At 48.4% G+C, this 17,114-nt stretch overlaps 2 protein-coding genes across 5 annotated transcripts in view; one reads left to right on the top strand and one right to left on the bottom strand.

Annotated features, from left to right (window-relative positions):
- The window catches only part of ATAD1 (ATPase family AAA domain containing 1), a 63,768-nt gene that overhangs the window by 30,179 nt on the left and 16,475 nt on the right, over window positions 1-17,114 (bottom strand). For 2 of the 4 annotated variants that reach the window (XM_020974961.2, XM_020974964.2), the window contains exons 1-2: window positions 11,668-11,751; window positions 2,950-3,124 (exon numbers count right to left, since the gene is read on the bottom strand). In XM_020974961.2, the coding sequence (XP_020830620.1) occupies window positions 2,950-3,111 (162 nt within the window). In that variant the 5' untranslated portion in view covers window positions 3,112-3,124; window positions 11,668-11,751. Of the gene's footprint in view, window positions 1-2,949; window positions 3,125-11,667; window positions 11,752-13,724; window positions 14,175-17,114 lie in introns of those variants that run through there. The other 2 variants (XM_020974963.2, XM_020974962.2) reach the window with 2 other exon arrangements.
- Window positions 10,051-16,797, top strand: LOC144456242 (uncharacterized). The gene is made up of 2 exons (XM_078150710.1): window positions 10,051-12,002; window positions 13,538-16,797. The coding sequence occupies exons 1-2, from the start codon at window positions 11,426-11,428 to the stop codon at window positions 13,573-13,575; spliced, it is 615 nt and encodes a 204-aa protein (XP_078006836.1). The 5' UTR covers window positions 10,051-11,425; the 3' UTR covers window positions 13,576-16,797.

Below are 17,114 nucleotides of genomic sequence, written 5' to 3'. Positions count from 1 at the left end.
CTTCCTTGCTTTCTCCCGGACTCCTCCACAGGCACTCCTCATCCACACCTCGGCCGACTCTGTCCACTCCCGCCTTGTCTCTGTTCCAGCTTCTGCACGAAGACTTTCTGGAGCCCCTTCCCCTCTGGGCTTAGCTCCCTTCATCCTGTCTCTGGCCTGTTTGTACAGTTAGGTGGATGCTGTCTCCCCCGTGAGAGGAGGTGCTCCTGGAGGGCAGGGGCTGTTTTTCCCTCTCTCTGATTCCTAGCACTTGGCACAATGCCTGGCACATAGCAGTGGCTGAAGAACACTGACTGACTTGACACCCTGGGCTTTCAGGTGATTTGCTTTATACTTAAATGAAGGGTCTATGAACATTCAAAACAGCACTTGAGGTGCATTCTGGCTGCCTATTCTTCAGGCTGCAGGGAAGCACAGACTCATTTCTTTATCCGATTAGAAAAACAGCTGCATTTAAGTTAAGCCACAATTCACTGCAGAGAGGCCTAAAACCCCCAGATGCCAGCGTCCACACCCTCAAATGGCCAGAGGAAAACTACTGTTTGGGATAAATCTATCTGGACTCAAGACCAGGGGCCTTCATCTTTCTGATGAAGAATGGACCCTTTACATCCATCAACTGGGGAATGTCTGAACTAGTTGCTGTATATGAATGTGATGGAATACTATTGTGCTGTAAGAAATGATGAGCGGACTGAGCTTAGAAAAACCTGGAAAGGCTTATATGAACTGATGCAAAGTGAAATGAGCAGAACCAGGAGACAGTGTACACAGTAACAGTAACACTGTATGACGATTAAGTGTGAATGACTTAGCTATTCTCAGCAATACAGTGATCCAAGATGATTCTGAAAGACCTGTAATGAAAGCTGCTGTCCCTCTCCAGAGAAAGAACTGGTGGAGCCTGAACGCAGATCAAAGATACTTTTTCTTTACTTTATTTTTCTCGTTTTTGTTTTTTGTCTGTGTTTGCTTTCACAGCAAGATTTACATGGAAATGTATCTTTCCTGACTACACATGTATAATCTATGTCACATTGCTTGCCTTCTCAATGGGAGGAGGGAGAGAATTTTGAACTGGAAATTTGAAAAAAAGTATGATAAAATTGTTTTTACATGCAATTCAGAACAAAAATAAATATTTTTTTAAATTAAAAAAAGGCTCCTTTGGTCATCAGCTGAAAGACATTTCTGACCCTTTCTCAGAACAGTATTTTTAAATAATTGGGGAAATGCTAAATTTCAAACCCAAGTTCATAGACTCCCCCCCCCCCGCAAAAAATCTCTCCACAGATCCCAGGTTAAAAATCCCTCCTTGCTACAGTACATTAAAACTAAATCACAAAATTAGGTTTATTGGTTATACCCAAAAATCAGCCACAGAACTGCAAACTACAAAGGTTTATTTCCAGAAGCTTTTCAAAACAGACTTTCAACCTCAATCACATCCACTATAACAACAACTTAAATAGGAGTAATATTGACTAAGACAAGCTGGCTGTCCAACCTCGTCAATAATTCCCTCCAGGCTGACTGGGAAGAGCATCCTAATCAGAATCTCCCATGTTTAGCCTTCTGATCTTTTTGCCTTTCTCTTCCTTCCCCTGGCTTTTCAGTGAAAGATCAAGTAAAATATAAGACATCAATTACAAAGCAATGAGACAAAAATTAAAAACCATCATTTCCATCTCAGGACTTTGAAAAGCATTTTGCATGAACAAAATCAATTCAAATACACCAAGAGACCCTATCAGCTGGGATGCTTCCTAGAAGATCTCTCAGATAGAGGTTCCCAGAGTCCCAGGATTCTGCATAATCACTGTTTCCTTATTGGGAATTAACACAGATTCTTCAGACCAAGAGCCTTTCAACAATGGGTAAATGGTCAAAAAATAGTAACAACTTTCAAAGGAGGAATCACAAGCTCTAACAATCATGTGAAAGATTGCGTCAATTCACTAAGAAGAGAAATGCAAATCCAAACAACTCTAAGGTTTCACCTCACACTCAAAGCCCGCGCACAAATGACAAAGGAAGGAAGGGAGAAAAGAAAGGTGGGAGGAAGGGAGGAAAGGGTGGGAGGGAGGAAGGAAGGAAGGGAGGGAGGGAGGAAGGAAGGAAGTCTGAGAGGGAGGAAGGAAGGGAGGGAGAGAGGGAGGAGGAAAGCAGTGCTGGAAGGATTACAGAAAAGCAGGCACGGTAAGGTACTATGGGAGGAACTGTGAACACCTGAGGGAGAAATGGCCAATAACCATTCCTGAAATCAATCTGGAATTATGCTTTTTAGAAACTGAATAAATGTCCATACTCTCTAATCCAAAGGTCCCACTGTCACAAATGTTGTCAAAGACACAAAGAAAGGTCCCACATACACCAACACAGTCACAACTTCTTGTGAGGGCATTGAATGGGAAACAAAGTAGGTGTCCATCAACTGGGGAATGAGTACATTGTGGTCCCTGCATGTAACAGAATACTGCTGCAAGGTAAGAAATGAATCCTCTGCAGAATTCGGAGAAGCATGGCAAGACTTATATAAGCTGGTGCTGAGTGAGGTAAGGAAAACTAGGAGAGCAATGGGAGGAGAAAACACAACTGAATGCAGTGAAACAACTAGGGCTGACCCTGAAGGAGGAAGGAGGAAGGGTCCTGGACCTCAGGCGTGCGGAGGTGGAGGCCTGCTGATGTCTACCAGGTTTACATTTACATGCTGGTTAAATGTGATGCCCAGACTCGTCTTTCCCCAGGCAGAGGAATGGGGGTGGGTAGGGACATCTCTGGAAATGAAGAGACATAAAAACAAAAGACAACAATAAAAATGTCTAAAAAGAAATAAATGAGACTACCCAATGGGGCCCATTGGCTTCAAGTCACGCCTGGCCCAAAGGGGTGCACAGCTTGTTTTAAACACAATGAGAAGAAGGCCCATCCAATATCCACAAGCCTTACCTGTTTCTGAGCTTCGACTTTCTGCTTCCTGGTCGGATCAATTGCATCTACCATCCACTTTATGGTAAAATACGTCACAGCACCAAATATCGTCAGACGGAAAATCAAACCAACAACTTCGTTCCGACTCAAGGGACGAGAGAAGGCTTCAGTATGTACCATCTTGATTATTAACCTGGAAACAAATGGAAAAAACCTCAATGTAATGACAACAAGGCCAACAGGTAAATTTGATTTTGGCCTGCGGAGAAGCAAAGTGGAATTTTTACTTTCCGCCACAGAGTCACTGTTCCTTAAATTTGTTTGTAAAATGACCAAATGTGTTAAAGTAATAGATTTTCACCTAGAAAGTTTACCAATTTAAAGAACTCCTTGGAAGCAGAAGCTACGCCCCAATACAGAAGCAAAGGACAGAAACAAGCGATTCTCAACAGAATTGGGAACCACTGACCACATAAAAACCAACCCACCAACATCAAGAGCAATGCCAATCAAAACCCCCCTGAGGCCCACCTCACACCCACCTGATTAACAGCTAACACCTACACGCTGTTTTCATCGCCTGCTAAGCACTTTACAGGGCAGCCAGTGGCAGTGGCCAGAGTGCTGGACCCAGAGTCAAGAAGATCTGAGTTCAAATCTGCCTTCAGACCCTCACTAGCTGTGTGACCCTGGGCAAGTCACTTAACCCAGTTTGCCTCAACTCCTCCTCCTCCATCAGCACTGAGCTGGAGAAGGAAATGACAAACCACACCAACATGTTTGCCAAGAAGACTCCCAATGAAGTCACGAAGAGTCGGACACAGCCGAAAAACCAGTGAACAAAGCACTTTACAAACAGGGTCTCGTTTGATCCTCCCGACAATCCTGTGGGGCAGGTGCTATTGTTACCCCCATATAACAGAGAACAGACAGAGATTAAGTGACTTGCGCAGGGTCATGCAGCCAGATTTGAATCCAGGTCTTGCTGACTCCAGGTTCAGCATGCTCAGACAAAAGATAGATGAATCGATATTGGAGGGATCGTAGAAAGACAGGCACAGAATGCACGCGGGACGAAGAATGGAGAAAGCTTCACCCCCTTTGCCCGCTGCTAGGCACATCCCTCAACGAGGTCAACGAGAAGAGGACTCCAATGCCCCCAAATAGCCACGGCAGCACTTTTTGTGGGAGCACAGACCTAGGAGCAGAGCTGGCGCCCAAGGATGGGAGGCACCTAAACAGATCCAGGCCTGTGAATGCGACGGACGAGCACGATGAAGTTGGTCACTGGCCATTCACTTATTAAATGCTCACTAAGTTCTGGGACGACCAAGAGAGGCCAACACGGCCCCTGCCTCCAGGAGCTCATCACCCAATGGTGCACAGCAACCACGCATACGAGATCTAGACAGTGCACAGGGGAGATAATCTCAGCAGGAAGGCACCAGTGGGGAGGGACACGAGAAAGGTCTCCTGCAGGAGGGAGCCTTGAAGGAAGCCGGGGGGCCAGGAGGCACAGAAGGGAAGGGACACCCAGGGAAAGACCGGATCAGGAGGGGTTTCCTGGCAAAAAACTGCGAAAAGGCCATTGATGTTGGACCATCAATGAACAGAACCAGTGACATGCAGGGTCAGAGAGGCGGGAAGGCACCAGCTCCAAATGGGCTGGAGACAAAAGTAGCCGCTAGAGTCTGAGAAGGAAGGAGTGTGATGTGGTCAGACCGCGCTTCGGGAGGTCAGCTGAGCTGAGCATAGGTGGAGCAGGGAGAGCTGGCAGGCGGGCAGACTTCCCAGCACGCTGTGGTCAGAGGCCAGACGAGATCATTTATTTGAATCACGACACCAAGGTTGGTTTAAAATTTTATAAAATCATTCTATCTAGCAGGGCCCATGTCAAACCGGAACGGCTGAGTACAGACACACCTGGGTCCGTCTGCTGTCCGAGGGGCCGCTAAGCTAGTTCAGAGGCTAAAGAACGACGCAGCCTTGGGCCAGCGTGATTCTCACAAATGGTCTACCGAGTCACAAGGAGACTGTCACCTGGGTCAAGAGGGAAATGCCAGCAATGGGTGAAGGACTCCCCCCTGAGATGAGCTCAGCTGACAAACAACATGCCCATCGTTCCCAGAGGGGAAGCCACCAGGGATGATCCGATGCTCTGAATTCTGTCTTTGCCAAGGGAAAGACCCCATGATCAGGAATTCATCCGCTCAACAACTTAGCCGGATATACGTGATGGGGCGGTGGAGGAGGGAACACACTAAGAATCAGAGGATGGAGAAGTCTCCCATGGACGTGGGGCCGTGGGGAAGTGCCCAGTCATGAAACAGACCAGGAGGAGCAGAAAGGGCCCTGCTGTGGGAAGGCTTCCTGGAGCGATCCCACCTGAAGAGAACAGGATGAAGAGGACCCAGATCCGGCGGAGATGGCCAGGAGCACAGGTGGCGCTCACAGACAGAATCAATGGCCGTACAAGAGTTGAGAGAAGCCGGCAGACCTCGGCCTCCTGCCTACAAAGGGCGGCTGGGGACACATTCCCAGGCTCAGAAACTGATGCTCGACTGCCTCTGCCCACAGAGCCCTCGTATGTGCGTGCCATGCATGGCGGAGGCCGAGGATCCCTTTAGAACCGAAGGAAACGCTAGGATTCAGCTAGAGGCAAGCAAAAATGAAGACGGGCAAGGTTACCCCATCCAAGCTTACGGAAGCCTTAAAATGTCCAAGGACACCACGGGCTGATGAACCCCAGGCTCAGAAGCCCTGCCTTAGAGGCCAGACAGTCCAAGTCCCTGATTTTATAACCAAGGAAACTGGTGTTCAGAGGGGTCGAGGCCAACGTCACTGAGGCAGCAAAGTCCAGAGAGGACTCCAGGGTTTTTCACTTTAGGAAGGTTGGTCAAGCAGCTCTGGAGAGGCTGGACTGGAGCACGGAGAGCTCAGTCTCAGGCACAACACGCCCACCAAAGCCTGCCAATCCCCAACTCGTGTGAGGGCATGCCTGCCTCATGACACTATTCAAAATGGCCCTGGAAGCCATTTTTTTTCCCAATCTGTGTCTCCAGGTGCATCTCTCTTCTCCCAGTCAGGGCCAAACTCTTCTTAGGGATCCCTCCACCCCTGGGTCTCCCCTTTCCTCCACTCCCACACGACCACCTGAGCAGCCCTCTCCAGGGAACAGGGATCTCGGCTGCTAACTCCAATGCCATTCTCCATTACGTCTCTACGGCTTTTGACGCTACTGACTGCCCCCTTGTCCAGATCCACTTTTCTCCTTATCTCCTGGGACCCTGCTCCCTTCTGGTTTGCCTCCTGTTTCCTTGCTCTCCTCCACTGAAACATCTGCCACATCCCTCCCCCCATATGCTGCGACTCCTCCAACCTCTTCTCTCTCTTTGTCCTCTATAGCCTACCTGCCATACCCAATTCAATTTTCTCTACAAAGAAGATGAGTCTTAAGGACAGATGGATAGACAGATGCCAGACGACCCCAATCTGTCTCCTGAACTGCAATGCATCACTGCCAACTACCTGCTGTCCCTCCTCAGCTGGATGTTCCATTGATACCTCATACTCAACATACCCAAAATGGACCTGCCCCTTTTCCCAAAGCCCTGACTTCTACTGATGATATCGTTATCGTCCTAGTCACACCTAGGTCGGTAACACTGGCATCATAGTAAATAAATACAAAGTGCTTACTACATCCTGGTTAACTTCACCCTCCCACCCCACCACCCCCAAATCCCAATCAGTGGCCACTTCTTTCTCCAATTTGTCCTCCAAGTTGTTGGCAAAAGAATCTTCCTCTGACTGAGTTCATCGCTTTCCATCACTCCAAACTAGAGACTCTGGTCTCTGCTGCTGTGGGAAGAACGCTGGAACTAGAGTCCGGCCATCGGAGACCAAATCTGGCTCTGCTCCTTGCTACCTGGCAAGGCCTGAGCCTCTCTGGGCCTAGATGACCTCTCCAGCCCCTCCAGCTCTCAATCTACAAAGGGCACATGCTATTCTCTATGACCAATACAACGGATCTCCCATGTCTAAGTATGAAGATACAGACCTCCAAACTGCCATTTTCCTGCTTTGATCCAACTCTTCATAAGCTTCTCTTCAAGGCATAAGCCTAATCACTTCTGAAGCAGAAACAGACCTTCCTCAATGACCAGAAACAAAAACAGAAAAGTCACAACTGGCCAGTGTTTTATTGGGTAATTAACCCACTCAGCATGGAGGTCTGCCCACCTTCCTGCAACGCAAGTCCACTTCTATCTGGCCCGCTCTTACCCTGAGACAAGCGGCCCAAGTTAGAAAAGAATTAAGACTCTTGGTGTGCAGGCCCACCAACATGGGAAGAGAGAAACAAAGAGACGAGTGCAAAGCTGCCAACCAACTCTCACGACCTTATCTTACTATGCAATGACTTACACTACTTTATTATAACCACCTTCAAGCTCCTCCTCCCCTGGCCTTCACACTAAAAGCCCTCGACCCACCACACTCCATTTACAACCTGCAAACAGCATTCCTAAAGTTACTGATGGGGCAGCTAGGTGGCACACTGGACAGAGCACTGGGGCCGGAGTCAGGAAGACCTGAATTCAAATCCGACCTCGGACACTCACTAGCTGTGTAACCCTGGACATTTAACCTGTCTACCTCAGTTTCCTCAAATAGAGCCCAGAATAGCACCCACCTCCTAAAGCTGTTGTAAAGTTAAATGAAATACAGAACTTAGACAGTACTTAGCACATAGTAGTTGCTTAATGAATGCTTTTTTTCCCTCCTTCTCCCTCACAGGTTCCCGTTTTCTATCTCTCCCAAAAGGTTTTAGAGAGCTATTAAGAGAATCCAATTGCCATCATTCAAAACATTGTTTTTATGAGAAAATGTGTTTCAAATTTTAAATCTGAAGTTGAGAAGCGAATCCAAGTTGGAAAATGCTTGAATTTAATTATAAGCAAAGTCCTAGTTACTTCCCAACTGTTCTACACTTGAAAGCCTAGGTTTGGTTCTCTTGGTGAATCAGAAAAAACCCAAAACTTGTCACATCTTTAAATTATACATGTTAGCCAATTTCTCAATTACCTTTACACAAAGAGTGACTTTGATGGTAGGTAGGAGTTGAATTAAAGCGGCGGTGCCCATCTACAATGGTACAAAAATGTATGTGAAGTCTACGCAACCCTTCCACCCCCAACTAAGGAAAGTAAAGGTCAAACTCTTAGGGCCACAGTGAGTTAGGGTCCCAGGAACCTTCAACAGTCTTAGCCTACAAACTCTTCAGATAACATGGTGACGATTCAGAGGACGCAGGGAATTAACTTACAATAAGAACCTTTGCTAAGACTCACAAAGAACTTTCGGCCTTCTAAGATGGCAGCTTGTGAATCTGTTGAGACATTGAACAATTAGCGCCTCTTTCAAAGGCCTCAGTAAGGAAGGCACAGGTGGTCACTTCCACAGCTCAATGAAATCTTTTTTTTTCCCCCAGGGCAGAACATGCTTTGGCCACATACAAGGAACTCCCCAATAAGGCAAGTGAATTATGAAAGCCAAAGTTCCCCAAGGTCCAACACTCAGTGACTGCATGAGGAAGGGGCCTGGACAGGCCTCAGGTGCTCAGCTCTGTGTGAAGGCTGCTCCTTCAAATGGCGGGAAGCTGCTTGGAAGGAGACTCAGGGGGCCCTCTCTGAACCCTTCATGTGGTACTTCGAGGTCACATTACTTGGAAATCACTTGACAGATCCTGTTTCAAAAGAGGGCGTTGGACCATCTGGTCTCCCTGAGGTATTTCCAAGTCTGACATCCTAAATCAAGGCAAAGATCTAGGTCCTTGGAGATACAAAGAGGGGGCTCAGCTGGTTCCTGTCTCTGAGAAGCTGGCAGTTCAGTGGGGAGAGGGATCACTGTACCCGAAGCCAAAGCCTGCCCACATCTACACTGTGGTAGGAGGACACAGGGCTCGAGAGACAGCTCTTCCTCATGCTGCCTGGCATGAGACACTGGTAGGGCCGGTTCTCCAATTGCACAATGTGATAGAACATTCACCCTAGTACTTCCTGTGCTAAGAATAGGGGGTGAGTGTGAACACCAGCACAGCCCCTATTCTCCCAGAGAAGACAGGGCATGAGAGACACAAGCTTCCTCAGGGCCAGGGTGGAGGTGGAGGCAGTGTGTTGAGGAGATGCCTGGCAGGGCAGCACAGGCTGGACGTCCTCCACGGCCCTCTCTAGGTCTACCTTGGACACCTGCCACCCCAAGGCCCATCTCGTTCTGGGCTCCAGGCCTCAGCCGACAGGGAGCAAGGAAAGCCCTGTGTTAGCCCCTGCTCCTGCACTGATGGGCCATGACCGCCATGACCTCGGGTGAGCCAATGCTCCCGATTGCAGGGCTGAGGTTGCTCCTCCCTCTGTCAAAGGAGCTCGGCCTGGATGATGCCTATGCTTAGCCACAGGACCCTACCAGGGGAAGGAGCTCCAAGGCCAGGAGCCCACCTCTCTACAGGTGAGATCGCTGAGGCTTATAAGTATGCCAGGGTCACCTAGGGATGAAGCAGAGCCATGACTGACACCTGGTCCTGGGACTCCACAGTGGGCCATCCATTACAGCTGGTTCATAACCTAAAGATGAGACTCTTCCATAGTGCCTAGTCCAGAGGTGGGGAACCTGGGGCCTTGAGGCCACATATGGCCTTCTAGGTACTCAGGTGCGGCTTTTTGACTGAGTCCAAGTTTTACAGAACAAATCCTTTTAAGGGGCCCTCTCTCCACAGTAAGTGTCCTTTGGGGGTCAGAGGAAGGATCAGGACTCCAGTCCTGGATTGAGCTAGGTGACCTCTGGAAGCCACCTCCCCAATTTGGTCTGTAAAAATGCAGTGAAATAATGTTCTGCCAAGAGCAGACCTACTGTGTGCCTCAAGCTGTCTGACTGTCACAGGAGAGGTGGACTGCCAGGTTCTGAGGGTGGGGAGGTGGTGGAGTGAGTCCCTTTCTGGGGATCCCTCCCTGCCTTGAGGGTCCTGTGGGGGTATCTGGGGGTGGGGTGGGGCAAAGGAGACTCTAGTGCAAAACTTCTATGGATATGGTCCCCTTCACAAAAGCCGTCCACCTCTGATCGTCCTGTCTTCAGACAGAGGTACAGCAGGGGATGTGGGTGGGAGTGGGGTGGGGGGTCCGCTGCTCAGGAAAGCCTCAGGCCTATTCTGAAGCTGAAGTCACCCTGTGAAAACTCCCTGATTTTATTTCCACCCCAGAGGGCAGGAGAGAGCCACCTCCCCTATTCATTCCAGGAGCATTGATGAATCCTAACCACGACTCCCATGGAGAGCAAAGTGAAAGACGGGCATGAACCTGCACATGCATGTGTGTGTGCACATGTACATGTACACACAGACACACACACAGATACACACAGACACAAACACACACACTACCACTCCTCCTCTAGAGTAACTGTGCCTCATGCCAGGGACCTCCCACCCTGCCCAGTCCCTTCACCTCCCAGGCTCATCTAAGTTCTCTAGGAAGCTTTTCTCACCCTTCCGGCTGCCTCCCCCCCCCCCGCCCCCCATAACCACCTTGTATCTATCTTCTGTTTTGCACACATCTCTGTGCACACAACATCTCCTCCAAATGAAGGTCAGCTCCTGGAGGGCAAGGAAAGCTTCACAGACCCAGCGCCCAGCCCAGCCCACGAGCTTAATAAACACTGGTCCTTAGGACAACCCTGTCAAGGAGGCCTTAGTATTCTCCCCATTCTACTGATGAAGAAAGGAAGGTTAGCATAGCAGAGAGACCCAGCACTTACTAGTGAGGATATCCTAGGCAAGTCCCTTTCCTTCTCTATGCTTCAGTTTCCTCATCTATAAAATAGGGACATAATTTTGGAGGGAGCCTGGACCAGTGATTTATTTAGCAAGGAGGGGGGAGGTCCCAAGTGAGGAAAGCCCCTCTCCCACTCTGTAACTTAGGGCCTTAGAATAATTCATACCTGGAGTCTTCTTGTCCCACAAGGTTGTCACAAGAGTCAATCAGGATCCAGTCAAGGCCCTAAATCTAACTATGCATCAGCTAATATTATTATGATTATTACTGATAGGGAACCAGGGCCAGCGTGTGCCAAAGAAATCCTGAGGGATAAGAAAGCACCAGGTTCCAGGGCAGATGGGGTGGGAGGGTCTCCAGCGCCCCCTCCCAGGGGAGGGGGCCTTCGGCCACCGGGGGTTCGAGGCGCCCCTTCTTGCTCATCTTTCTTATACCTTAGAGGCCCAGGGACGAACACTTAGTAAGCACCTACTGTGTGCCTAAGTGCTCTGCAAATACGACCTCGTGCGATCAGGAAGGCCATTCCTGAGCGGGGTGACCCTGGCCTTGTCGCCTTCCCGCCTGTTCCTCAGTTTCCCTAGCAGTACCATGGGAGGGCCGGCCTCGATGGCCTCTCTGGGGCCCAGGGCGGGCCCGGCGGGCCTGGGGGCCTCAGTTTCCCCCGCCGTAGAATGGGGCCCACGAGGCCTCGAGCGCCCGGGGCAGGGCGCCCCCCGTCGGGCCGTGACCTTGGGCGGCCCCGCGAGCTCGGCCTCGGAGTCCCCAGGGCGCCGCGGGGCTGCCAGGCTCGTCCGCGCGGCGGGCCCGGGGCCCGGAGACCCAGGCCCGAGGGGGGCCCGGCCCAGGGTCCGAGGCACGGGGCCCGCCCGCAGCAGCCCCTGACCTTCCCTCCTTCCTTCCGCCCCACGCTCACCTGGCCGCGCGGAAGCCGCCGAGCCCGGCCCGAGTCTCGCCCGGAGCCCGGAGCCCGCAGCGGAACCTCCGGATACGGACCCGCCGCTGCCGCTGCGCTGCGGAGCCAACCAGGGAACGGAGGCCGCGGCACGCATGGCGCATGCGCCACCCCGCCCCCGCATGTTCCGCGCCGGGTCTTCGCCACCACCGACGGAGGTAGGGGGGCGGTGCAGGAAGGAGCTCCTGGAGATGGACCCGAGAACCCCGGCGGCCCCCCTGAAGGGGCGGGGCACCAGCTGGCGTGCCTGAAAGCCCGGAGAAGAAAGTCCTTTCCGGAGCGGAGCAGCGATAGAGGTATGGCACTTAGTGTTGGAAGGGACCTTAGTGGAGGTCTGGGGTGTGGGGGGGCAACCTCCTCTCTTCACGTACAGGGAAACTGAGGTCCCAGAGGAAAGGGCCTTTCAATAAAGTCAGAGGATCACGGAATTCAAAACTGGAAGAGGCTTGATGGATTTTCTGGGAAGCCTCAGCTTCCTTTCTGGTTTCATTTCTGGTTTTGCATCCCCAGCCCTGTCTTTTCTAAGAACCTGCAGGGAGAGGAAACTTCCTCCTTCGGGAGGACCCTATGCCCAAGAAATGACAGGTCCAGTCCCTTATCCCTAATCACAGCTGAATTTTATGTCCCTACAGCACTGGTGGAGGCTATTGTCACATCTGGGAGATGCACTACACAAGCGAAATCACAACTCTGGTACCTATCTCAAGCCCAGCCTATCCTTGATTCCTATTAGAAGCCTGGCAGGCTTTTTTTTTTTTTAGGAAATCGGGGTTAAGTAACTTGCCTAGGGGTCAGGGGGATAGTAAGTATTTGAGGCTGGATTTGAACTCGGGTCCTCTTGACTCCAACGTTGGTGTTCTATCCACTTCCCCACCTACCTGTCCCCTGGCTGCCCCCTGGCAGGCTCTTAATAAAGGCTCAGGGTACTATATTAAGTCCAGTTCCTTCATTTTACAGATGGAGAAACTGAAGTTCAGAAAGGGCAAGTGACCCACCCCAAACTGCAATCAGTCAATGATAATAATGAACATTTATATAGCCCTTCCATGCTTGCAAAACATCTTCCTTACATTACCTCATTAGATCACTCAAGGAAGTAGGTACTATTTTCATCCTCAATTTTACAGGTAAAATGGGGGAGATTAAGCTACTTTTTGAAGTCCAAGGCCCTGGCTTTAAATGTCACCTCTGGTACTTACTACCTGTGTGACCTTGAACAAGGTAACCAACTTCACTGAGCCTGTTTCCTCCTCTATAAAATGAGCCTGGATTTGAAACCTCCTGAAGAAGTTGAAAAACTCTCCATCTGTGCTAGGTGAGCCAAGGTCATACAGTACATGCTAAAGATGGAATTAGAACCCAATTCTTCCTGACTCCAAGTCCCCATCTCTTGTGCTGGATTTCAATTCCGTTAGACCTGGGTGTAGTGAATAACTCAGACAAATGCTATGTCACTCAGGGACAGTCATTTAACCTTTTGGAGCCTGGGGCTCAAAGAGATAAGACCGGAGAGAGTTTATCTAATGGCAGATCTTACTTGAGGTCCAGAATCGGCTACTTCCTGTGACCTTGGGTTAGCTGAACTGGCACTGCCTACCTCAAAGCTTTCTGAAGAAAACACTTTATAAACTGTAAAGCTACAAAAAATGTAAGCGAGTGATTCCTATTAATATCCAGAGCAGGCCCAAACCAGATTATTCAATATACATATCTAAGTTCGTGTACATATGTGTATGCGTACAAGTATACACGTGTTCATATACACTCTCGTGTACATATGCATACTGTTTCAGACTCCAGACTCACTGTTTTGAGGACTATTTCTCCGCAGGAAGCCACGAGTCATACCAACATAGAGACCTAGCCTAGAGCACATGGCGACAAGTCAAGACTGGAACTTAAAAAGCAGCAATCACTTGCAGAGTGCCCCTCCACCCTTGACCCAAGGCAAAGAAACTCCCACACGTGGCCCCCTACATGCCCTCCCAGCCTCGACTCCACCACTGCAAAGCACCAACCTGGCTCACGCCCTGCCCAGCTCTGACCCTGGCTTCTTCTCTCTCCCAGGGCGATACTCCTTTAATCCTTTCGGTTCCGAAGCCGAGCTCGCCCTCTTCCCTCCCCTTTGGAAGTTTGAGAGATTCGTGTAAGGGGCGCTTTAAGAAAAGGCGGAGGTCCTCCCCCGAAGAGCCCGCCTCCGACCCGTAGGGTCCAGAAGGTCACCGGCTTTTGAATTTCCTTTCCAGTGCTCCGGCTCCCACGGTAGGCTTGGCGCGGCTCCAGCGGGCGATGAGGTTAGGGAACTAGCGGAGTGCCTTGCTGTCTCCTCGGCTGGCGGTGGCCAGCTGCGGACGCTGGGCTTTCGAAACCAAGCCCCCCTCCCCCCGGCTGGAGTTCTAGTTGGGACGCCGGAGCCCTAGCACTGAACGCCGCAGCCACTCTCCTTCCTGGGAGGAGGGAGCCCGAAGCCCCGGGTTTCCGTGTACTCTCACAGTGCCGCCCCCCTCCAACCTCGAGGCTCACAAGTTCTGTTTCAGGCCAACCTCAAAATGCTACAATGTAACTGTTTCCGCTTCGTTCCTGTTTCTAAAGGGACTGGCTTTTAGAAACTAGAGCACCAACAAAATGAAGGGGGGCAGAGTTAGGAGGAGCTCAAATTCAAGAAGGGCTTGTTAATGGAAAGGTAGCGCGGAAACTGGATAATATTCCAGGGTTAAAGGCAGAAGACCTAGGTTTGAAGCCTGCCTCGTATTTCCTATTGTGTAACTAACCTTGGAAAAGTAACTTCGTTGCTCATTCTCAGTTTCCTCTTTTGTAAAATGGTGATAAGTGTCTCCACTGCAAAGAGCTGTCCTGAGAATCAAATGAAATATTGGTAATGTGCAAACTTCATGGTATAAATGTCAAGTGTGTCTACTACTACGTGCTAGGTATGGTGGATACAGTGATCCCTGACCTCAAGGAGCAGCCTTCCACCCGGAGGGATAAAACATTTCACTGAAAAAATGATATAATAACCACCAAATCCCAGAAAACAAAAGTCTCTAAGATTTTATGAACATACATAAATTAGAAAGGTTTCTCCCCCCTCTGGGTGAGTGCTCACACCTTGTTGGGATATGGACCGGATATTTATTTCTCAGAAGCTCTGGAAAATTGGCACATGTCAGTTGGCTACTTCACACCAGCCTCCTCCAGCCAACAGGATGCATTAATCCGTCTCTCATACTCCTCCAGCGCCTTAACAAAGGCAATGATGACATCAAGGTATACATACACTTCTGTGCAGGGGTGTTCCAGAACCCCCAAACCCGATAACCAGAGCTGGTCATTGCTTTTTTTTTTTTGGGGTGAGGCAATCAGGGTTAAGTGACTTGCCCAGGGTCACACAGCTAGTGTCAAGTGTCCTGAGTCTGGATTTGAACTCAGGTCCTCCTGACTCCACTGCCCTACCTAGCTGTCTCTAATTATTACATTTTCATTGTGAGCATTTACACCTCAGGCTGTCAGTACTGAAGGAACTCAAAGCTTCATTCCTAAAAGGCCTATTGTTCTAGGTACCAAGGTTTGTTCAAACTGGCCTAGAGTGAGATTAAATAGAAAAATTTTCTCCAAAAAAAGGTTGGGGTTATAGTTACATTTTGTCTCCCACCTGCTTTCTGAGAGCTACTTTGTGGGTTTTTTAAATTAAATGTTATTCTTTTAAATGAACAAAAATGTATTTTCTCTCCTTCCTGCCTCTTCCTTCCCATTACGAAAAAAAAAAGGAAAGGAAAAATCCTTTTAGTAAATATGCATAGTCAAGCAAAACAAATTCCTGCATTGGCCATGTTCAGGAAAAAGATCTCATTCTACATCTTGAGTCCATTACACCCCTGCCAGAAGGTGGCGAACTTTTTCATAAGTCCTGTGGAATTGTGGTAGGTCATTGTGTCAGTCAGAGTTCTTAAGTCTTTCTAAGTAGTTTGTCTTTGCAATATTTTTATATAAATTATTCTTGCTTTTGTCATTTCATTTTGCATTAATTTTTGAAAGTCTTCTCTGGCTACCGTCCCCTTCATAACTTCTTATAGCATACTAGTATTCCATTAAATCTACACACACTAATTTGTTTATCCATTCCTGAACTGATGGATACCCCTTTAGTTTCCAAGGTTCTTTAGCACCACAAAAAGAGCTGTTATAAATATTTTTGTAATGGTTTTGTGTTGTTTGGTATAGATTTGGGAGTGGTTTTCAAATGCCGTTGGCTTGAGCCCCCACCTGTGTTTTCCACTTAGGGTTATAAATTGAGAATCATTTTAGTCAACCAGATTTAAATAGCTTTTTGAAAAGGGATTTACATAACATCTTCCCCAAAGGCCTGTGACACATACTTTCCCACAAATCAGTTCAGAGTCTAGAGCTCTGAAGTCAGACAGCTTAAAGGACATATGTGGCAAAGAGGTAAGACACAGCTCTTGATTACTGGAAGTTTTTTTCTCCCATTCATGGATGCTTTAAAAGTTCTTCTTAAGCATGGTACCCTTTTGACTCCACAAAAAGAGTTGCTATAAATATTGTTTAACATATGGGTCCTTTTCTTCATTCTTTGCTCTCTGAGGCAACTTTGAAGGAAAGATATCTGTCAGTCTTTTTTTAATTTTTTTTTTTAAGGGATGGTGAATCCTGTTAACCTTTGCTTTGCCTGTGACCAGATGTTGCCTCAAACTAGCCATTTGAGTGGGAGGAAACTGAGTGAAGAAAAGTGTCAGATGTTTAAGGGGGGATTTTTGCATTCTCATTCTGAAAGACATTTTGTTTGAATTTTTTCCTTCCTTTTCCTAGTGAGTAGATTTTCTTTTGAAGCCCAAATTTTTTTTTCTTTCTGGTAGTATCTTGGAATTGTTTCTTATGTACTTTTAATTTATTTTATTTTTATTTTGTGAGGGTGTAATGATCTCATCTAAACTAGCTTGGCTCCATCTCTACCTGATATTAGCATGAAAATATTGTTATGTGATTGCTAAATTTATTGATAGGCTATATCTCTTAAAAGTTCTAAATGCTACTGTGTGCATAATTTATTGCTCTATTAAAACATGAAAGTTATTGGTAGTGTTTTTATGACTCAAATTAATGTCTATTGCTGTGACACTGTATTGTTTAAACACAGTGTATTGGACATCCTGCACCAGGTGCCTTATAGATATCTTAAGCTCAACATGTCCAAAACTGAACTCATTATTTTCCCTCCCAAATTTTCCCCTCTTGCAAAATTTAAATGCAGAACTTACAAATGTTCCCACTATTCTCCCAGTCCTTCAAGATCTCAACCTAGGAATCATCTCGGACTCCTCAGTCTCTCATCTCCATGCCCCACCCCCTTCCCTATTCCAACCTGTTGCCAAGATATGTTGATATCACCT

The sequence above is a fragment of the Phascolarctos cinereus genome, unplaced genomic scaffold, assembly GCF_003287225.1.
Source record: "Phascolarctos cinereus isolate Bilbo 61053 unplaced genomic scaffold, phaCin_HiC Scaffold_3;HRSCAF=262, whole genome shotgun sequence".
Lineage (NCBI taxonomy): Eukaryota > Metazoa > Chordata > Mammalia > Diprotodontia > Phascolarctidae > Phascolarctos > Phascolarctos cinereus.
Note: the sequence above shows the minus strand (reverse complement) of the source record. Positions and strands in the feature narration are given on the sequence as shown.

What these genes read in the sequence shown, in the direction of transcription:
- LOC144456242 (XM_078150710.1), top strand. Translation starts at nt 11,426, where the DNA reads ATGGGGCCCACGAGGCCTCGAGCGCCCGGGGCAGGGCGCCCCCCGTCG. An exon ending in GGAGCGGAGCAGCGATAGAG is followed by an intron (nt 12,003 to 13,537) that starts GTATGGCACTTA and finishes ATTTCTCCGCAG; the next exon opens with GAAGCCACGAGTCATACCAA.